The sequence below is a fragment of the Quercus robur genome, chromosome 5, assembly GCF_932294415.1.
Source record: "Quercus robur chromosome 5, dhQueRobu3.1, whole genome shotgun sequence".
NCBI classification, from domain to species: Eukaryota; Viridiplantae; Streptophyta; class Magnoliopsida; order Fagales; family Fagaceae; genus Quercus; species Quercus robur.
In genome coordinates, this window is record NC_065538.1 from 11152445 (window position 1) to 11175780 (window position 23336).

Below are 23336 nucleotides of genomic sequence, written 5' to 3' on the forward strand. Positions count from 1 at the left end.
GGCCATGTGAAATTTATTTTGTCGTATATAATATAATTAAAAATTAGAAAAATTAGTTACAATTATATTATATGTCATGAGGGGAAAAAAAAAAGACAATGTAAAATGATAAGAATTATATGATTATTTCATTGATATAAGAAGAATGTGAAATATGACTTCAATGAATTAATAATTATTTGATTACCAATAGCCTGTGGCCTAAGGATTGCCTCCTCCATTGTTGGTTAAATTTCTATGGTTTGAATCCGTCCACCTTTAACCTTAGCAAAAAATAATTATTATTTAATTATCATTTAACTTAAGCACAAATATATCACAATTGGATAGGACTAGGAGTAAGTTCAGATCATAAATTTTCCAGCAAATTTAAATTATTCTTGTTTAGAAAAATAAATGTTTGACTCTATTGTTTTTGGAAAAATTGAAATTTAAAAAAAGGTTAATTTTCCATACAATTTCTTTGGGGGTCAAGTTAGGTTTTTTAGACCCCTTGATTTTACAGCAAAATTATCAACTTCAAATAACTAATCCGTTATGAATTAATAAGTGGAAAATAATCTCTAAAAAAAGCTTCTTTTTTTTTTTTTTTTCATTGATCAAGTTAGTTTTCTTTTGACTTATTTTTTCTGATGCTACCAAATACTAGAAAACACGGAAAACTATCTTTACACAAAGTTTTCCATTGAAATAAACAAAACGCTAGATTCAGAGATTGATTTCTAGGTTAATTGTCACAGATTAAATATGTCACCAATAAAGCAATAAAATAGTAATTTCAATAAAAAAATAACATAAGACAACAATAGGGTGACCCAACAAAACCTATGAAACATACCGTTTCACAGTAATAATCTAGAGGGATTTAACCTATCAATTCCAAGGTAAATTGACCCACTAGAATAGAACTGAAGTTTATATACTAGACTTAACCCTAAATCTTCCCTTTAAAAAAAAGACTTAACCCTAAAACTCTCTATTTGTTACTTTGAGGTTTGGACAAGCAACTTTAATCTGCACTATGACAACAGTGTTGATTGTTAGTGGAGGCTTTGATCAACTCTTTGAAAAACTTAGGGTTTCTCTCTCTCTAACCTCTTTATAAGTCATGCTTAATGGGCCTTTATATAGACTCTTCATTAAGGTTACAAAAACTAAAAAACCCACATGTACAGTCAACTAAATAAATCACGTCAAACCTAAAAATATTGAATTCGCAATTCTTGATCAACTGAACTTCGAATCAAACAGGGGTCGAACTCATCTCTCGATCGGTTGAACTTGCAATCAAACTTACAAAAACTCAGTTTTCTTCCACAAATAACTTTCGTCTTGGACTCATAATTTTACATTAAGAACTCAACAAAACTCAATCTTTTTATCATTGGTTACCAACACCTAATCCGTTGGACCTAACATGTCATACTCGTATCTTAGATTTTCTTGTATAGTTTTAGAAAAGATAGCACTATTTTTCATGTATTGAATAATTGAATAGCCAATGTTTTCAGTGCAACTAAACACCAAAAATTGGTAAAAATATTTTCTAAAAAAATTTTAAAGGAAACAAACACAAACGTACGGTAAAAAGGGATGATGGGATAAAACAATTCAAAAATTCTTTGACAAAATTTTAGAGTGCGTAGCCTTGTAGGGATATGGATCCTCTCCGTTTCAAAGAGAAATGGAGAGTATCCATTTCATGGACAAAATCTATTTAAAATAGATCTAAGGTGCAAAATGTGTCAACTTAATTAAATCTTATTACTCAACTCATCAACATGAATGTGGTTTTTCCTAAAAAATAAAATAAAAATAACTGTGGTTAAACACATTATAGGTTAACGTTGTTTTACATAAAAACCCAAAAGATTAGCATTATCATTAAGCTTTAGTTTTTTCGCTGAAAGCTATTGGGTATGGTGGTGTTGTGGCCGTTGGAGTTGCTAGTAGTGGCAGTGGTGGACTTTTGCAGTGATGGTCTCATCCTCTGAAAGCCAATTGCCATGACCGCAACCGCCAACCTCTTTCAATCATGACGCCTTTGTCGACAGTGGACTCGCGTTTTTCTTTCTTTTCCTTCTCCTCTAGGCCTTTGGCAGAAAACTTCACAGTTTTTGTTTTTGTTTTTTTTTTTTTTTTTTTTTTTTTTTTTGGCAAATTACAATTTAACCACTTATGGTTTGGATGAAATTTAAGTTGTCTATATGTGGTTTGAAATTTGACATTTTATCCACTTGAGGTTAGTTTTAGTTAGGGCTCCACAACCCATCTTTGTTAAAAACATGACTAGATATGTAATTTTGTTCCACTTTTATGTATCTTTCCTTAAAAAAAAAAACATAAAAATACAATATCAAATAAGATAAAAAATAAAAATAAAAAATCCAGCGAAACACTTGTATCATGGGATTTCAAATCACATGTAGGCAACTTAAATTTCAGCCAAACATTGAAAATATGTGTGGGTGAAAAAGTGTGTGGAAATACATATAATGTTGTTTAAACATTGAAAACTATTGTTTAAAATATACTACCAAACAGCCCCTTAAATTTCCATCGCTCACAATTCATAAGTCCGTAAGTTGTAATTGCCATTTTTATTTTTTAAAACTAACCAATGTTAACCTTTTGAGTTACTAATTTTAAAAGATGTGGTGAAATTATAGCCCTTAGAGCATCCACATCAGTGGATGCAAACTTTTTGTCTATTTTGCACATAAAAAACTACTTTTTCTATTTTACACACCAATTTTTATAAAATATCCACATCAGTTTATCTATTCTACACATTTATTCAATAAAATATTTATTCTTTTACAATTTTTTATTATTTCCTCACTCACTACCCCTCTCTCTCACAGACCCAACACTACCAACGATCTCTCCACGCCTAGCCACCACCATCACCCACCCAACCACCATCATCAAGAAAAGCCAACCTACTCAATCTAGCTAGATTAACCCCTCTACCAAAAAACCCACTGATCAAAGAATGCGAAACAAAGGAAAGCCAAATCATTACCCACCCAACCCGAAACCCACTGATCAAACAATAAGAAACAAAGGAAGAGTGAGGTGATCATAGAGGCTTCGGGCGATCGGCGAGAGATTAGTGGTGGTGGCAATCTGCGATAGTGGTGAGAGATCAGGGGGCTGCAAGAGGTATAATGGTTTTGTTGGTCTGATGATTTGATCAAATGAGAAAAAGGGAGAGTGAGGTGAGAGTGAGAGCAACCAGAGACAAGGAGAGAGAAAAAAAATACTAAAATATTAAATGCAAGTGCTATAGTAACCATGAATATATGCACGGTTACTATAGCACTTGTGCATTTACGCACAATTTTACACCCACAAATGTGGGTATTTTTTTGGTTAAAATGTGGAAAATGAAAGGTTTTTTGTATTTTGCAAGACTTTGCATTTGCACAATTATTGTTTATGCACAATTTTGCACCCACCAATGTGGGTGTTTTTTTGGTCAAAATGGGCGAAAATAGCCAAATAGCACATTTTTGCAAACTATATTACAATCTACCATTGTTTCGAAAATATGTAGGGATTTACCACTTTTTGAGTACTCGAGTTTAACAAAATCGAGTTTTCCATGGTACTCGAGTATCATGAAAAAATTTTCATAGTATATTTTTTCAAAGAACTTGAGTTTTTGGAACTCGAGTTTCACGACAAACTTGAGTTTCAAAAAAGTGGTAGATCTCTGCATATTTTCAAAACAGTGGTAGATTACTAATTTTTTTGTTAAATAGTGGTAGTGAGCCATTTTTACTGTCAAAATGTGTAAAATGAAGGGCTTTTTTATTTTGCAATATTTTGCAATAGTTTGCTTACATGGATGCTCTTAGATATCTTTGAAATGAATCTCAGCCTTAAATGGACACTCCGGGTCTGTATGGATAAGCGGTTTAAAAAAGTGCGTTTTCAAAAATAGCGTTTTTAAAATAAGCATTTTGAAAACAAAATTTTGAAAATCACAATATAACGTTTGGCAAACTTGTGAACGGTATTAGTCTAAAATTGTTGTTTCGGTTCAATTTACCAAAAAGGGCCCAGCGTTTGGTTTGTCTACTATTTAGTTTGTCTACTAAATTATCATCCAAATTTCAATATATTAAAAAAATATAATTAAATACAACCAATTACATAATGTATTGTTGTATATTATTTTTAGATATAATAATAGTTTGTTATGTTCATTTGACAAATAAAGATAAAAAAGAAAAGTCATAAAAGAGTTTATGACCCATACCATTACATGACCACCAAGGGAGTCTAAATTTTGAGACTTCTAGTTTCAACCATACACGTGGTGGAGGTAGGATGGGTAATTGATAAATTTTGCTTGGTAAAATCAAAAAGTCACTCTCTGTGCTTCATAAAAATGACGAAAGAACTAATGAAGAAATAAAGAAAGAAGAATTGGAAGAAAAAAAGTAGAAGAGTTAGGATGCTGGAGATTTCTCTTCAAAAAAAAAAAAAAAAAAGGATGCTGGAGATTTAGAGATGAGCTAAGAAAAGTGTGAAGACTGCTTATTTAGCAAGTGCCTACCCAGATGCATCTGCCAGCGAAAGCTAGTGTTGTCTACAACTATATGGTGGTGCAGATTAGGTAAGTTGCTAAAATTACATTAAGGTTGAAGTTTTTTTTTGGGAGGGCAAGCTTGAAGGTGGCTCCGCCACTGGACAAAGAGCAAGCTTAAAGGTGACCAGTGAGGTTATTTGCTAGCGGGTGTTTTTTTCATTTAGCAAAAACTTAAGGGTGTTTTAGGTATTTAAACTTTAAAATGTATAAAGTGATTTGCGTTTTCAATGAAGTTTTTCAAAAAGCTATCCCGTATCTCAGTTTCAAAATGTAGTATTTGACGTTTTAAATAACGCAATTTTTAGTAAGATCTTTATACCAAACACACACGTATTGACGATTTTAATAAAAATGCGCGTTTAGGATTTCATAACAACCTATCCAAACGGGCTGTCCATTTCTTTTTGAAATGGAGAAGATCCGGATCCAGCCTTGTAGTAGGTGATCGAAAAAGAGTGTTGCAACGATGAGCGAAGGTCCAACCGTCCAAAGCTCTACACCAACAAACCCAAAAAATGTAAGCTCAAATCATTTCTACGCTTTCCAAAAAAAAAAAACAATATTTTTTTATTTTTTTGAGAAACAGTAACAAGGGATTCTAAAAGCAACTTCAGTGCTTTTGTTGTTTTTGCTTTCAGTATTTTGGTTTTAGTATCTGACTTTTGATTGATCGACTGCTTGCTTGTGGTCTTTCACAAACAGCACAACTGAAACAAAAACCTAACGAGTTTCTTCACCATCAGCAATGGACACTCATGAGTCTTCAGCTTTGCTACCTCAGCCACCACCAAAAGAGTCATTTGCTCGGCGTTACAAGTTTCTCTGGCCTATGCTCGTGGCTGTCAATCTTGCTGTTGGAGGTCCCTTTCTTTTTCTTATTCTTCAGCTTTGTAATTCACTGTTTATCTTAATTTCCTATCTACATTAATATATGTGGGTGTTTATTTCGTATGCAAAGTGATTAAATTTATAAAAAGGTGTAATGGGTTTTAAGATTTCAGCTTCAAAGATTTGTTTTTTAAGCTTAACGGGTGCTTTTCATGATGTTGTTGTTGATGGGTACTCTGTTGTTAGGATAGGGTTATGGTTTTAAATATCTCATTTTTGGAGGAATCCTTGATGGGAACGGAGGAATTCTGATTAAATGGGATTTGGTGTTCCATGGTTGGGCTTGTGTGGTATTTATGATTCTCCTTAGTTGAGAAATTGTGTGATAATATGTTGACTCTAGCCTCTATGGATTTAGATCTTAATTGGTTATGTCATATGTGACATTTAATTACTAATATGCACTATAGGAACGTAAATGTGTAAAGAGGGGAAATAAACATTTTATGTCTTGTGTGGGACTTATGATTCTCCTTTGATATCCTTGGACCAAATGGCAATGTCTCCACCAACCCTCCCCTTCCCAGTTAGTTGAAGTAGAGGCAAAATCACGGTTTGAATCCCATGTCTCAGCTGTGTCAGTTGTTTTTTTTCTATTGATAAAAACCATTATTTCTCAACTTAAACTTTTAGTTCACTACAGGTTTTGATCCACGCTCCTTATAAATGGATGCATATTCCTTCATTTTGGAAATTTTGGAGTTTGTTGTTGTTGGAACTTCTTGTTTTGTTAAAATGGGAGTAAGAGTAACAGTAATAGCTCATGGCATTCTTCATTTTATTAGTACAGCCTTATGCTCCTTATAAATGGATGCATATTCCTTCATTTTGGAAATCCTAGAGTTTGTTGTTGTTGGAACTTCTTCTTGTTTTGTTAAAATGGGAGTAATAGTAATAGCTCATGGCATTCTTCATTTTATTAGTACAACCTTATGGTTGCCTAATCAGAGTAATGGTTTTGGCTATTTATCATGGAAAACAGCCAATGATCAAGTAAAAAACTTGTTTGTCTATCATTCTAAGTATAATCATTACAATAGGTGGGAGAAAGAGACACACAGGATGCAATTCTTGGATAATTTTTAACTGGTCATCTAAAGCTCTACTACTTGATATGATTAAAATCATATACCAGTAATTTTTGGCTTTATCCATGTCAGTGATGAGCAAATTGTTGGATAGACAGAGTTAGTATCAACTCCTTAGGGTGTGCATATTGCATAGTATCTTGCATACTATAACAGTAAGTTGGATGGATTCATTCAACTCGCTCATTAGGAACTTATGAAGTTATAGGTGAGTAGCAACATATACTATTTGCTCAAACTCGCTTACCTACTTAACTAATTGTTGAACAAATATTAATGACTTTATAAGTAGGGGTAAGGATGCCTACCAATCGCCACTCTCCAACCCCACAAAAGTGCAATCTTTGTGCACTAGGTATGTTCTTTTTAATAACTTGTTTGTCTCAGTCAGGTTTGAGAAAGAAAAAGTGGAGTATAATTGTATAAAAGAAGACTTCAGGGGTGGTAAAACTGGTTTCATCACATTGACATCGAAGTAGACTGAGCAGTCTCATAAAGGAAATATATTCTTTACATGTTATGGTCCTATATAGTTTGAGAGGTATTTATATTTAGGTTTGTGGTCAAACTTGGTCTTTTCCCCCTCTGTTTGTGTGTAATTTTTCTATAAGTTGTTAGTCTTTTATATTTTAATCTAGATAAGTTGTTAGTTTAAGCTTCTGTTAACACTGTCTTGAAGCCTATCACAATCTAGGGCTCTAAATATGCTCCTTAAGAAGTTAAGAGTTTCTGTGAACTTTTGTTGCCTACCTCTTTGTGCAGACAAAGAAGAAAGATGAGCACATAGAAGAAGGTGCAACCCCAGTTTCTATCTCCGCTGCTAAAACTGCTCCTATTGCTGAAAAATCCTTGCACTCACCATCCGTTACAAAACCTGTAACGTTGCGGGAACCAATTCCAGAGGATTAGCAGCGTGAACTTTTCAAGTGGATGTTGGAAGAGAAAATGAAGATCAAACCAAAAGATCCTGAAGAAAAGAAGCGCATTGCTGAAGAGAGAGCCATTCTTTATTCGAGCGAAACCTATCCCTAGTATCTAATTATTTAACACTTGTTCTCAAATTTAGAGATTACTATAAATGAATATTTTCTTTCTTTTTACATGAAGTTAAGTTTATCCTTATGTCAAATCTCTTCAAAGTTCTTTAAATCAGTGTTGTTCAATGCAAAGGATAATGTTGATAATAGTCAGTAAAATATAGCACCAAGTGGCAACTGGATACATTTGCTTTGCTAATTGAAGAGCAGATGATTCCTTTCTCTTTTGCATGTAACAAATATTGCATCATAAGATATTATGTTTTAGGTGGACTCAAGGGGATCATATTCATGCCCAAATCACTCATATTGATGTTTAAGCCATCAGCCCTCAACTAAAAGATAACCATTGAAAATGATAATAACAATAAGCTCTGTACTTCATTCGTTTTCAATGACGAGGGATACAATTGCTGACCATTACCTTTATCAAATGGCCCAGCCAAGCCCACAATATTTACTACTATTATGTTTATGTTGGTGGGCTGGACTGAGATTAATTTACTACTTCTTTCAAACCAGCTCTTACACTGTACCAATCACATCGACGAGATTTAAAAGCCTTTTGAATCCTAGCTTAAAGTAAAATACTAAAATAATGTAATATTAATAGCAGAGGTTATTTTTTTTTGTTCAAGAGATTCAAAGACATTCATTATCCAAAAATCGACTATGCATATTTAATTAATGAATATTAATAATTAAAAATCAAATTAAAGAATTTTTAATTTAATTAGATTTTTTTTAATATTAGGTTGCTTTAACTCACGAGAGTCAAAAGTATTAGCTCTAAACTAATTAATTTAATCTTACATGATTTAATTACTCAAAAAAAAAAAAAAAAGAGAAGAAAAAAGAAAAGAAAAAGTTTATTTTTTTACTCTCTTTCAATAACTAAAAAAAAAAAAAACTTTCGAGAGATTTTTTTCTTTTTTTAAATTTCAAGTTTTCACATATGTATTTTAAGAAAAGTTAGAATTAGTTTTAATTTTTTTTTTTTTTTTCCTTTCAATATGTCTTATAAAATTCAACCTAAATATTTTCTATTTGTGTAATAGTTACTAATTTATGCTATTAATATCTGTTTGTCAAAACCATTTATTTTATTATCCTTTTTTTATTTCTTTAAAAATACTAAATATTAACTTTGATGTTTATTAATTTTTAAATTTCTTATGCCACGTGAGTACACAAATTACAAATCTTCTACACCATATTTTGTGTACCACTTTATATTCTACTAACCACTATTTGCTACATTTTGATTTCATTTTCTTTATAAAATAACTGAAGTTTAAATTTTAAAATATAAAGCAATCATACACATGGAAAGTAATAATTGATGGAACATAAAATAGTACAGAGAATTTGCATTCAATATTTATCCATGTTGGTTTCTGTCCACTTTATAACCAAACAGATAGCATCATTATATAAATAAAACGTTTAAAATTATTTTTGAAAAAAACAACATAAATGAAGAATAAAACAATAACTATGACAAAATTTTTGTCAAAATTACATATACAACTTTTAGCTATGGGAAGACTTTTGCTCTAATGATGAGGACAAATTTTTGTATGAGCTGGGCGTATAAATTGTTTGTCACCTCACTTGTGACTTGCCGCCTTACAAACAGTCACAAAATGTTGCAAGTTCTGTCCGCGCGAGTCAGTAGCTGTCCAAAGCCACTCTGCTACTGCAAATCCTGCATATCTAGTAGTGGGTCATTGACTTATCCTCAACTTGCAAGTTATTTTTTCTTTTTTTGACATTGGTGAGATAATGTTTACACCTACTTGTCAACAGATTATGTTGTTCAAGAGATTACAAAAGCAGGCTTTGTCGAACCTACCCCTATTCAAGCTCAAGGATGGCCAATGGCTCTAAGGGTCAGGGAAGACACTTGCCTACCTGTTGCCTGCCATTGTCCATGTTAATGCCCAGCCAATTCTTTTTAAGGGTGTAATGTTTGGGTTGATTTATTCTTAATGTGATCTTGATATGCCTCTGTTTATATTTTTCAGCTCCTGGAGATGGCCCAATTATGTTGGTATTAGCTCCAACCTGTGAACTCGCTGTTCAAAGACAAAATGAATGTACTAAATTTGGTGCATCATCAAAAATTAAAAATACATGCATATATGGTGGGGTTCCAAAGGGACCTCAAGTTCGTGATCTTCAGAAAGGTAGGTTGTCAATTGAGTTTTAGACAACTTTTCATTTCTTGCTGTATTTTGATTTCCTTGAACTGTCTCTTTTTGATTTTGTTAATGTCAAATTTATTCCTTTTCTGGACCAGGCGTTGAAATTGTAATTGCACTTGCGAAGGGTTACATATCTTGTGTTGGATGAGGCAGATTGGATGTTAGATATGGGTTTTGAGCCTCAGATTCGAAAGCTTGTTTCTCAGGTTTGAATTGTGCCTTGCTGTTTGAAACTTATGTCATGATCATTACTGAACTTTTATCCCTGTTACAAAAATAATTTCTGACAGATGATTGTTTCCCCTAGTTCTCATATTTCCTCTTCCTCATGCCTTTCTGTCTCCTGCTTTCATTTATGGATTAGATCTGTTAGAAAAGAAGGGCAGATTAGCAGATGTCTGATCTGAAATAGCTTGGCTGAACTGAGTTCTTGAACAGTGTGGAAGTTCTAATTGTTGGTTTAGAATCCCAATTTGACTTCTAGTACTTAATTGCAGGTCTTGTCCAATAGAACTTAAGCTTGTAACAAGAACTTATTAGATTATTTTTTGTATTTTCTTCTGGAGTTTTCGTCATATCATTAGTGAAGCGTCTTGCTTACTTCCCTACCAAAGAGAAGATATGATGTAGACAATAAAGAGAGTGAGGAAAAGCAAGATTAAACCAAAAAAAGATAGATTTGTGGTCTCGTTTTGATGTGGGGCCTTCGTGGAACATTTCATAGGCTACTTTAATTATTATTGAGTTTTAGTATTAACTTTCTTTAGGATAGAAAGCTACTGGTTTAGTTTTAATTAATTTTTATTGGAATAAATATCATAAAAGAATACATGTGGCTTACTTTGACTAATTTGTTGAGAATCCATAGACAATCCCAAAAAATTTGGGACTAAGGCTTGCTGGCTGGTGTAGAATAAGGGCAATTGTTAAATTCCATTTTTTCAGGAATGGCCGTTCTTGTCTCTATCAAAGGCCCGTGAGTCTTATTTTGTGTTTTGAATGATTTTTGTATTTGGTTTAGAAGTTCTAAAGTACCTTTTCTAGTTATTAGTAGTCAAGTGTTTTTTTAGGAGTCCGAGTGTTTTAGGAAAAGATTTTGGATTTAGCAATTTCCCTTATTTTAGTCAATAACATTCATAGTGAGATTGATTCTAATAAAATTCCAGAAGCATCTTTTAAGGTTTAAGGAGTGTTGAGGGTGTGATTGCCTTGTGATTGTTTCAGGCAGTGTAGGTATGGTTGCCTACTATGTGGTTGTGTAGTGTTTATCTTATTTCTTGTTCAACCCACTGTTTTAACACCTAACAGCCATCAAACATATTCAAAATCCAATATTTTTATTACTGAAACCTACCTAAGAGAGTGTAAATCATTGGTTGAATTTTCAAATTTTCACTAACAAGGGGAAATCTCTAAACATTGCTTACCCTCCAGTATTTTGCTTAATTTTGTTGCCTATTCATAATATTAGCCATATACTCTTGTTTACTTGAAAAGCTATTGGCTTTAAAGAATAAAGTTACCAACATTTAATTATATACATGCACATACTTGTTAGTATTGTGCAATACATATAATATGAATAGTAGGTATTGTAGCCATGCTTATGAATCTGATGATACATATATATGTATTGTATGAATCATATTGATTTTGTATGATTTTTAGATATGTGAGTTTAAATTGGGTTTTTTTGGTTAAAATTTGTGCTTTGACTTGAGTCCAACTAGTGATTGGACTTGTTTTTAACAAACAATTATGGGATACTTGGTTGAGGCCAATAAAATAATGTCCATGGGTTTTTATTTTTATTTTTATTATTTTTTTTTTTTTTAATTTTAATTAATTTTATAAATTTTTAGATTTAATAAATGCTTCATTCTAGGATTGACCCTGGTCCTGGAATACTGATTGCTTTAATCATCACTTCGTAATGTTTATGCCCAGTTGCAAGTAGTACAAATGTGGTATTTTGAAGATGCCAGCTAATCCACTGTTAAGTTTCACTGATGGCAATGCGATGGGCCCTTTACTTCCCTCCTAATGTTTTGTTCAATGCAGATTAGCCCAGATTGTCAAACTTTGTACAGGAGTGCTACCTGGCCTAAAGAGGTTGAACAACTTGCTAGACAGTTTCTTTACAACCTGTACAAAGTAAGGTGTTCTAACTTAATTTTGCTACTGCCTACCGCAGTTGTGGGATTTCTTCTGTTAGGATATATTCTTTTCTGTGTTTCGTTTTTATTTTATACTTTTGATGTGTGTAGTTGCCAGTCATAACTCATATGTCATTTTACTCGTTTTGAGGCAGCTTGTTTTTTCTGAATTTTCCCTACTCTCCCCCGTCTTTCCTTTTTCTTGAAACTGAGGGTAATTTCCCAGGTTTAATGGCTTGGTTTGTAATTGCCAGAGTTCTGGAGGGCATATGTGCTTTTTGAAAGTTCCTGCTTTTGTGGTATGTGTATCTGTTTGTAATGTGCGATTATGTTATGTGATTGGCTCTTATCTTGGACTTTGCATAGGTGATAATAGGATCTGAAGATTTGAAAGCTAACCATGCTATACGCCAGCACGTTGACATTGTTTCTGAAAACCAGAAATATAACAAGTAGGCCCCATTTCTATTTTGTTGTATATCCTAATTTCTTCAAGATCTCATCATATGAGATTTGATGTGGTCAATTTACTAATAGGTTTGATTTTCCAGATTGGTTAAATTGCTGGAGGATATCATGGATGGCAGCCAAATATTGATCTTCATGGATACCAAGAAAGGATGTGATCAGATTACCTGGCAGCTTCGCATGGATGGCTGGCCAGCTCTTTCAATTCATGGAGATAAAAGTCAAGCAGAGAGGGATTGGGTCCTCTCAGAGTTTAAAGCTGGCAAGAGTCCTATAATGACTGCTACGGATGTTGCAGCTCGTGGTTTAGGTATGGGGATAAAACTCTTAAAGCTTGTTCAAAGAGTTGATAGAAATTATATTTTAGTACAGGAAATTGTGTAGGTAAACGATTTACTAATAGCACTCATCATCAACATCTCATTTTGGAAGGAAATTATAATCTGATCTTCTTGTTGTCCCTAATTTAAGTCTTCTTTTAATTTTATTGGATGGGCTTTATGGTGTTATTTGTCACATGGATCCTACTTGTATATTTGTTTGAGCCACTTGTTTTCATGTCTGGATATTGGATATTGCCCTTGAACGTTTCCCCTCTGTGCATAATTGTTGCCAGAATATGGTTTTTGGGGGTATTCATCTGACATTTTGTGTTTATTTGCTACAACAACACACTAGCATAAATGCAGAAATGTGTCGAGATCATAGATTCTCTGATCTAAATAAGCTTCTGATGTGAGAGATTGTTGGCCTAATGCATTTCTTATAGCTTATAATGCTCTTTTGTTTCGTGGCAGATGTGAGGGACGTGAAATATGTGATAAATTATGACTTCCCTGGATCCCTTGTGGACTATGTTCACCGTATTGGTCGAACAGGAAGGGCCGGGGCAAAACGAACTGCACACTTTCTTCACTGCCGCAAATGCTAGATTTGCAAAGGATCTCATCGGCATACTTGAGGAAGCTGGACAGAAGGTCAGTCCTGATTTGGCTGCAATGGGGCGTGGTGCGCCTCCTCCCCCGTCAGGTTAGTTGGCTAGCTTGAATATTCTTAGACACGCACGCATACACGTGCATGCTTGTTGTGGTGTTTACATGTATGAGTGCGTGAATTTGATTACTAAAATTGACTGTTTCAATGAATATCAATCAATCAGGACATGGGGGTTTTCGAGATCGTGGGAGGGGTCATGGTAGTGGTCGCTCATGGAACTAACTTTTGAAGGTAAACCGGTTCTCACCTTGTATTTTGGAGGGAAACATTTAACATGTATCATTAGACTATAGGAGTGTACATGTAAAAGTCTTTTTTCATTTATGTTGAATTTTTTTGTTCAACTACGTGGAGGACTAACTATAGTTAGTGTTGGACCATGTAAGATAAAACATTTGTTTATCTGTATATATTAAGAGGATTCAGAAAGTTAGTTATTGTTTTTTTTTCCGGTCAAAAATACCCCTAAATTAATTAACCAACAATTTTAAAATGGGGTTAAAATAGTAAATTGACAAACGAAAGTTAGTTATTGCTTTTTAAACTATCAAAAATACCCCTATCTAAAACTTAAAAATAGGGTTAAAATAGTATATTAATAAACTCCTACTTCTATTCAATAGCATAAAAAACTCCCCACGTGTTGTCAAAAAAAAAAAAAAAAACTCCCCAAAGATGTCAAAAAAATAAAGAAACGTGTACAATAAATCTTCCCCACTTTTCTCCTCAAAAAAAGAACTTCCCACTACTCACGTTTGTAAAAAAATAACTTCCCCTCCAAAAATTATCCCACGTTAAAAAAAAAAAGAAAAACAAATGATAAAAATTGTGTCAGTACGTTTGTAGGAAAATAACTACTCCTCCAATACAGTAAGCAAAAACTATCCCACGTTAAAAAAAAAAAAAACTTCTCAGTTGAACCCACGTCTACTCCTATTATTCCGGTTTGAAATAGAAATTTTTTTTGCACATCAACAAAAACTCTTCTCAATCATTACCATTCCTATTCCTAATTGAAATACAATTTCTATCAGGTGGCTACATCTTTGTATAAAGGAGCCTGTGTATGGTTTAATTGAATATAGAAGAGAAAACACATGGATCACGTTACTTTTTATTAGTGCCGTGGAACTTTTCAAAATCCTGTCCTTCAACAAGAACGAACTAAGGAACCGGAGGCGACAAGCTGAAGATTTTTCAAATGGTAAGATTTTTCTTTTGTTTAATTAATCAATTAATTTATTTTTCTTTGCTTAGATTTGTAATTCACTCTGCTCTCAAGATTTAGGTAATTCGTTCGTTAAATACTTATTGCAATTCTCCACCGATTTAGATAGATTTACTAACCGTTACATTCAACATAAGATTACAAAATTATTTCTAAATTAACATTGGTGCCTTTACATGTTTGAGTAGAAAGAATTGTAGTATTTAGGCTTAGCAAATTATAAGACAACTGAAATTTTGTGTGATATAGGTTTTTTTTTTTTTTTTTTTTTTTAAGTCGTGTAGGTGTAAGGAATTTTTTTTTTTTTTTGCTAATACCAGCAGATGCGTTTATGAACAATTAAAAGTCTTCAATTTTAGATAAGTTTTTTTTTTTTTTTTTTTTTTTTTTTTTTTTTTTTTTTTTTTTTTTAAGAAATAAATTTTAGATAAGTTAAAATCTAAGATTTTTAAGTTTTTACTTATCTAAAATTTTAAAAGGAGTAACCGAGTAAGAACCATGTATTCCGGGTGACTTTTTAAAAAGTGATAATTGATTCATATAAACCAAATTTTATTAAGCCTTCAACGTGTAGGTGTAATGTTTTTTTTTTTTTTTTTTTTTTTTTTTTTTTGCTAATATCAGCAAATGTGTTTATGAACAATTAAAACTCTTAAATTTTAGATAAGTTTTGTTTTTATTTTTGTTTTTATTTTTTTATTTTTGAGAAAGATATTTTAGATAAGCTAAAACTTAAGATTTTAAAGTTGTTACTTATCTAAAATTTAAAATTTTAGTTAAGGAGTAACCGAGTAAGACAAATTTCTAAACAATTTTAAAAGTTTTATTTTATTAAAAAACTTTAAAAAAAATAAAAGAAACTAGCCTCTGAGCACGCGCTCATGCGCGTGCTCATAGGCTCTTCTATTTTTTGGGTAAGGGTTAATTTAGAACATTTATTATAATTACCTAGGGGTGTGATGAGTGTCATATGTGGAGAACTAATTTTCCAATCACAATAATTTTTCATCACAAAAAAATCTAGGGGTGTGATTGGAAAATTATTTTTCCACACATGACACTCATCACACCCCTAGGTTTTTTTTGTGATTGGAAAATGTAGTAATCCAAAATTATAATAAATGTTCTAAATTAACCCTTACCCAAAAAATAGAAGAGCCTCTGAGTACGCGCGTGAGCGCGTGCTCAGAGGCTAGTATCATTAAAGGTTTTGAGGAAGAAATAAACAATTGTATTTTCATTTTGCTTTGCCCAAAAGTGGTGAAGGTATGCACACAAGAAAGTCTAATTTAACACTCAGTATCTTATTAGGTTGATATCAAAGCAACCCTGGTTTGGATCATTGGAAAGTTGCGAAAAAGGTTGAGATACTTACAAGTAACCAATGATTACAGGTTGACTTACATGCATATTAATCAGTTGGAGGTGATTGGTTACCCAAATTCCAATTTTACCGGATGTGTAGACAAGAAAGTCTACTACAACATATAATTTCCTTTTTATTTTTTGGAGGTGATATATCTTAGAGAATTACTATATACAATCGTTGCTTCATCTACCGTGGAGGCTATTGAATACTAAGCTAAAACACATGCATTATTTTTGGTTAAAATCTTTTTATCACAAATCTCAAGATTTTCAATTCTATATCAAGACCTTTAAAGATTCTGGCACAATTTATTTGATTGCAATTTTCTTCTCTAAGAATAATAAAAATGGAAGCCAAAGTAAGCCAAAGTAAGCATATTGACATAAAGTACACTAGTGTTAGAGAGAATGTTAAGAAACAAAAGGTGTCCATGAGCTCTTGATTATTGACCCCAAAAGGTCATAACTAAAGGTTTGTTGGCTGAACTGTATAAAGATCACGTGAAACATGTGGGACTTGTTAGCTTATAATTTGATGTTTTGTTTCACAACACTTTCATAACAAATCATAGGTGGTAATTTACTAACTTGTTATTGGTTTTGACTTGAACATACCATTGAAATTACTTTGTTATTCACCAATAACTACTTGTAACAACTTGTCACTTAAGATTTATTATGAAAATGTTGTGAACATAATATTTCTTTTTACATTTAGGCCTTTATTTGGTTATTTATAGAGAATAAGGCAAAATGTTTTTTTGTGCACATAAAGTATAAATATAAAGAGAGTTTTATTTGTGGTGGATATATGAAGGGGGACTTGAATGGCTAATAGGTAGTCTATTCATAAAAAAATTGATGGCTTATAAAGTACTTGCATAGTACCATACATTGTATTACATGGAAGACAATACTAGTTATGATTAAGAGTTTTACCGCTATGCTTTATGTATTGGATTTTTTATTAAAGTGAGAGAATTTCACAACTAGATGATAAAGGTAATATCCTAAGTATATTACAATGATCATCACTCATCAAGTTAATTAAATGCCATGTGGGCCAAGTAAGAGAATGTTAGGAGACTTATTGTGGTCCTCATACAAGTTACTCTAATTGATTAATTACAATATGCTTAGATTTATTTTAGAGTGATAGATAAAGAACTTCTTTTAGGAGTATATTTGTTAACATCACTTCAAATGTCATTAGTGAAATAATGAATTCAATTGATATTGTTAATTATTATTAATTTAAAATATAAATAATTTATTTATGTTATTAAATAAGTATAAATTTAATTGCTTATTACGTCACAAATTTGACCATTGATTAAATCCGATCAACTGAAAAAAAATGAGAAACCATTTTCTTGTTTGGACAAATTACAATTTATCTACCAGTAGTTTGCTTGAAATTTAAGTTACTCATCTGTGATTTAAAAGTTGGCATTTTGCCTACCCGAGGTTTACTTCATTAGACTTCCATTACCCACCTCTGTATTTTTACAATTAAAAACACAAAAAACATAACAAAAACATAAAAATCAAAATCTAAAAGTATATTTCTTAAAATGGTGAAGCTTTGGCTTAAGAACATTCTTAAGCCTATCAATTTGAGTAAAACTCTCAAGGGGATATTCATCAATGAATGTCTGAATTTTGCATGTCTTGACTTATAGATGTTGTGCAAATCACAAATGTTAGCCACTTACAAACTAATTTTTAGGCATATTTTGATATGATAAACTTATTTTGGACTACACAAAACCAAATTATTATATTTTGGGAGAGAGGCCATGGGGAGATTAAGGCTTTGGGCCATCTAATCCAACTGGTTCATCTCCAACTCTACTATTGTGCTTGAATGGAGTTCATTTTGGGTATTATCAAGAGTTGATGAAGATGAGATAGAAGCGGTAGATGTAATGATTTTTAATTTCATCATAATTTTAGTATTACTTCGAATTTTTATGAAATAATGAATTTTTAAATTTTGGATGTAGAAGTCAGAAATGTACTTATTTTTTTTAAGTTACTGGTGTGATGTACTCCATGTAAGACTCCACTTTGTATATTGTACTCCTTTGGCATTTTCGTACGTTCAAGAGGATTTCTATGTTTATCTTGTTGTGAATTACAAATAAGTGATTTGCAGAACATCCATAAGTCAAGACATGCAAAATTCCAACATTCATTGATGATTATCCCTTGAGAGTTTTGTTTAAATTGATAGGTTTGAGAATGTACTTATGAAGATGAAAAATGTTCTTAAGCCAAAACTTCACCATTTTAACAAATATACTTTTAAATCTTGATTTTTTTTTTAATGTATTTTTAATGCTAAAAGTACAAAGGTGGGTAACAAAAGTCTAATGGAGTGAATTTCAAGTGGGCAAAGTGCCAACTTTTAAATTATAGGTAGACAACTTAAATTTCGGTCAAACCACAGGTGGGTAAGTTGTAATTTGTCATTTTTGTTTCTTATATTCTCTGTTTGATTTGATTTTTAAAACCTTTCTAAGGGAATAAATGAAATAGGAGTAAAATCAATGAGCATAATTTTTTTTTTTTTTTTTGAGGAAAAAAATCAATGAGCATAATAAAAACATTATGAAGGTGAAATTTTTTTTTTATCAATATTAATTTTTAGGTGTATTAAAAATTTATTGATGTGTTAACAAGGATGCCACTATTAATAGTTTACTTTAGTCCACCACAACCTACAAGGAAGGCACACTATTTTAAAATTTATTATTTTGTGTAATGCTTGTTTGCAAATATACTTCTTACATGCCAATAGATTTACGAAATGTTGTGGGTTTCAGTTAGTTTAACTGATAAAGTTTCTTATAGTTGAATAAAAGAATAGGGATTCAATTCACGCATTGAACAAAAACCAATTGATGTCTTGGTCTGATTATAAAGAGCGCAATCATTAGAAGTGGACGCCATATATTGATATTCTACCAAAAAAAGAAATGTTTGATGTAATACCACCTCTCATCAAGGTCAAAGGAATAAGGAATTTGCTTCTTGCAATGAAAAAAAAAAAGCTTTAATTCTTCTTAAAAGTGACACACGTGCTTTAAACGTGAGAGACGGCCAAAATTATTGCGGCGCCAATCAATACAAAAGAAATCAAGCAACTGATTGCTTGAATTCAAGAATATTGTTGAGCCCAAGTGCCGAACAAAACAAAGAAGTAAATTGTTTGGAAGGAGGCAAGCTGATCACGGTTGTTGGCTTGTTGCCATGCATCCAAAAAATTGGTTGGAACGTCAACTAAAAGGTAAAGAACAAATACAAGCATTTAAATTTTTTTCGTGTAACAGGAGGAGAATATCTTTGATTTTTATTTTCGTGTATTTTTCAAATGAAAGATATTTAAATTAATTTTTTTTTTCAAAAAATATTATTTAGTATTAACTTTCATATATTTTTTTTAAAAAAAATGCAAACTATGTTATTTTGGAGGTTACTAACGATGCAATTCTAATGGAGACTAACAGGAGGCATGAATTAAATAAACTTGAAAGTTAAAAAATTTTATTAAATAAAAATAAAGTTAGAGGAAATGAACTTTAATCAAAGTTAGAGAGTCAATATGTAATTTAGTCAAATATTAAATATTGACAAGTAAAAAGAATGGGAGAGAAATGGGGAAATTGGAATTTGAGTTGTAAACACTAAATTGTGATAGATTTTTTTTCACAAAATATGTATAGACAGCTCAAAACTTTTCATTGTTCATTTCAAATTCCTAAACTTTAGGATTTTAATCTTAAGACTTCGCTATAAAATTGCCCCTACTCAAAGTCACATATTCTATATTTTTGAAAAAGTGGAGTCACTTGAATAGCATGTTTACCGCATCAAAATAATACTACAAAATCAACGTACCAAACATATTATCTTTTAACAAGTTGACTAAATGTAAGGCAATGTTTTAAATAGTCTTTTTTGCCATTGCTCTTTGGTCCTGCAATAAAAGACAATGGCCGTAGAAATTTGACAAATAGAGGCGTGGTCATGAGAATGTTGGCACCCAGAAACAGGCCACTTGGAATCTATTTCTCTATAATCACTGCAATGGCCAATTGGTCATAGAAGCAGACCTCATGGGGTGTGCTATGGAATATAGATGCTCGGCATTTTCAATCTGGCTTTTATCCTTACGAACAAAGATGGAGTCAGGACTTGAAGTCAGGACGGAGTAAATTCCAAATTTTGAAACATTAGGATATAAAATTCAAATACCCTCAAACTTTAGAGTTGTAATTTGCAATTTACCCTTTATTTTTTAACATTTTAAGTATATGGCAATCATCATTGAAATTGGCAATTTTATACCATATTGATCAATACAGGTTGGCAATTTTCATATTGGTCACTAAGCTGGGAACGATTATGCTCCTACTACATCCATAAGTCAAGACATGCAAAATTCAAACATTCATTGATGAATATCCCTTGAGAGTTTTGTTTGGATTGATAGGTTTGAGAATGTTCTTATGAAGAGGAAAAATGTTTTTAAGCCAAAACTTCACCATTTTAAAAAATATACTTTTAGATCTTGATTTTTATGTTTTTTTTTTTTTTTTTTTTTTTTTTTAACACTGAAAGTACAAAGGTGGGTAACGAAAGCCTAATAGAGTGAACTTCAGGCGGGCAAAGTGCCACCTTTTAAATTATAGGTAGACAATTTAAATTTCAGTCAAACCATATGTGGGTAAGTTAAAATTTGCCCTTCTTGTTTCTTATATTCTCTGTTTAATCTGATTTTAAAACCTTTCTAAGGGAATAAATGAAATTGGAGTAAAATCAATGAGCATAATTTTTTTTTGAGGAAAAAAATTAATGAGCATAATAAAAACATTATGAAGATGAATTTTTTTTTTATCAATATTAATTGTTAGGTGTATTAAAAAATTATTGATGTGTTAACAAAGATGCCACTATTAATTGTTTACTTTAGTCCACGACACAACCTACAAGGAAGGCACGCTATTTTAAAATCTATTATTTTGTGTAACGCCTGTTTGCAAATATATTTCTTACATGCAAATAGATTTACGAAATGTTGTGGGTTTTAATTAGCTCAACTGATAAAGTTTTTTATGGTTGAATAAAAGACTAGGGGTTCAATTTATGCATAGAACAAAAGCCAATTGATGTCTTGGTCTGATTATAAAGAGCACTGATGAAGCCGAATCTTGACCTTGTCAGTATGCTCTTCGTCAGTGTCGATGGACGATCTCCGGTACCTGCTATTAAGAAAAGAAAGGCAAGGGAGGGTTTCACTGGCATGCGGCCAGCTGAGAATGCTTCGATGCCAAAGTCAGATTATAAGTTCTCAAAATAAGTTTCTCACAATTCTCTCCAAATTTTTCATGTGTCTTTACTTGAGTTCCATTTCCCTTTTTATAGTTTGCTTTGGGTTGGTGCAATTATGTCTGTTAATGCTGCTCTGAGTGTTTTTCTCTTGAGAGGAATGCGACATTAATTGACAATGATGATTCCATTTAAGGCTTAACGGATGACCGTTGAGCCATTATTGCTTTTGTAATTGTTTCGGCGCGGTCATTGCTTATTAGTTGTCTTGATCGCATTTATTTGCTCCTTCAATGAGTGTTGGCCTGGCTTGCCTAAAAAGACGACATATGATGACAGAGTTTTACGTTTACTCTTGTCCCCGACTTGAGTGTGACTAAGATCGTCTTTTACCTAGACGATCTTATCTTTATACTCGTCAGTTGCCCCCCATTCCTAGGTCGTCAAGAAGTTGGACGACCTCAGGAATATGATTGGATGTGACGCTTCGTATCTTTTCAATTCTTGAAACTTGGTTCTTGTTTTAAATGCGAAATGACTACTTTTTAGGAGGCGAACACGTGTCGTTCTTCAATTCGTAGCACATGCGAGATTTCCTTGATTTTGGTGAACCTTAATTCTCAGTTTTCCTTTTAGAGAAAAAAAAACTGTCCTCTTCCTCCTCCTTATTTGGTCTGAACTACAGTGCGCTTGAGAAATCTTCATTCTCCATACTTTCCTGGTAAGGCCTCCTTTCTCTATGCTTTGATGGTTGGTTTTGATTTTGTTAGTCAAGAGTGTCCCTCGGTCTCATTTTTCTTTGCTCGGTTAGGAGTTTTCTTAGAGTATTCCTTAGGTTGACGTCTTCAAGTAGGCCTGTTTGTTCCTTGTTTCTCTACCCTTAGGCCTGTTCTGTTTTTTCTTTATCCTTTAATTCACTAATCTCTGATAAAGCACCATTCGGAGATGGTCACTATCGAGTATAGGGTAGATGATGTTCATTCCAGCGAGTTGGAGACTGGGTTGTCTTCCAACGTAGATTCTCTGAGTAAAGTAGTGGACACCACTGCTTCAAAACCGTCTTCATCTTCATCTTTACCTCCCTTACATGCTCTTTCAGAATCTTGTTCTTTGAAGAAACACACTTGTCTAGTTTTAGGAAGAGGTTTCAATTTCCCAAAGGTACCTTAATTAGACTGCCTCGCCTGGGTGAGAAAGCTTGCAACTTTGCTCACGGGGAGGTGTGTTTTTACAAGGCTAACTTTTTGTGTGGTCTTCGCTTCCCCGTCCATTCGTTTATTTTGCACCTCCTAAATGAATTTCAGATTGCCCTTGGTCAGCTCGTCCCTATGCTTGGAGGATGATAATAAGGTGCATGTCCATTTGGGTGTCTGCCTGTGACGGAGAGATGATCACTTTAAATGAATTTTTGTTTTTTGTATCGTTTAAAAGCTTCTACCCACTATGGGTATTTTGAACTTTTGCCCTGGGATAGGAAATCCAGGATCGTTAAGGGTTTTCCTTCGTCTTTTTGTGGTTGGAAATCACGATATTTTTTCATTTTTGGTACGGGTTGGGAAACCTTGTCTGATGATTTCTAGGGGGAAGTCCTGGGATTACTACGAAAATGGGAAGTCCCAACACTTGGTGCGTATTTCCGTCATCCTCTTTCGTCTTTCTTCCATATCTAAATTACTCGTCTAACGAAATTCTTCTCTTGATTCTTCACAGCTCTTGATCATCCTAACTTGGAAGATAAACATCGTCACTGGGTTCGCACTGCCCTTGCCTATGCTTGGGAAATAGAGGATTTCGACGACCTTGTTGATCCTCGTCGCTTGTTTGACTGTTGTCTATGCCCTCAACCTTCAAAGTACGTTTTAGAGAAAATCCGTCAAGAAGAGAAGAGTAAGATCGTCCTCACTTCGTCTCTCTCTCTCTCTCTCTCTCTCTCTCTCTCTCTCTCTCTCTCTCTCTCTTTTTACTG

General features: G+C 32.8%; 1 protein-coding gene and 1 pseudogene across 2 annotated transcripts; both read left to right on the forward strand.

Annotated features, from left to right (window-relative positions):
* The first annotated feature begins 4897 nt into the window (after window positions 1-4897).
* Window positions 4898-7884, forward strand: LOC126725134 (uncharacterized). Of its 2 annotated transcripts, none has more exons than XR_007655322.1 (3): window positions 4898-5117; window positions 5303-5460; window positions 7339-7884. XR_007655322.1 is itself a non-coding variant. In XM_050429667.1 (3 exons), exons 1-3 carry the CDS (start codon window positions 5067-5069, stop codon window positions 7483-7485), a joined length of 315 nt encoding a protein of 104 aa, XP_050285624.1. In that variant the 5' UTR covers window positions 4900-5066; the 3' UTR covers window positions 7486-7884. The 2 variants fall into 2 exon arrangements, 1 of the variants encoding a protein (XP_050285624.1); XM_050429667.1 differs by having other exon boundaries at window positions 4900-5117; window positions 5344-5460.
* A 1374-nt stretch (window positions 7885-9258) lies between these two features.
* Window positions 9259-13882, forward strand: LOC126725133 (DEAD-box ATP-dependent RNA helicase 20-like; annotated as a pseudogene).
* The last annotated feature ends 9454 nt before the right edge of the window (window positions 13883-23336 follow it).

Coding starts and splice junctions, on each gene's coding strand:
- LOC126725134 (XM_050429667.1), top strand. CDS start 5,067: ATGAGCGAAGGTCCAACCGTCCAAAGCTCTACACCAACAAACCCAAAA. Junction 5,118..5,343: donor CACCAACAAACCCAAAAAAT/GTAAGCTCAAAT, acceptor CTTCACCATCAG/CAATGGACACTCATGAGTCT. Junction 5,461..7,338: donor TGTCAATCTTGCTGTTGGAG/GTCCCTTTCTTT, acceptor CTCTTTGTGCAG/ACAAAGAAGAAAGATGAGCA.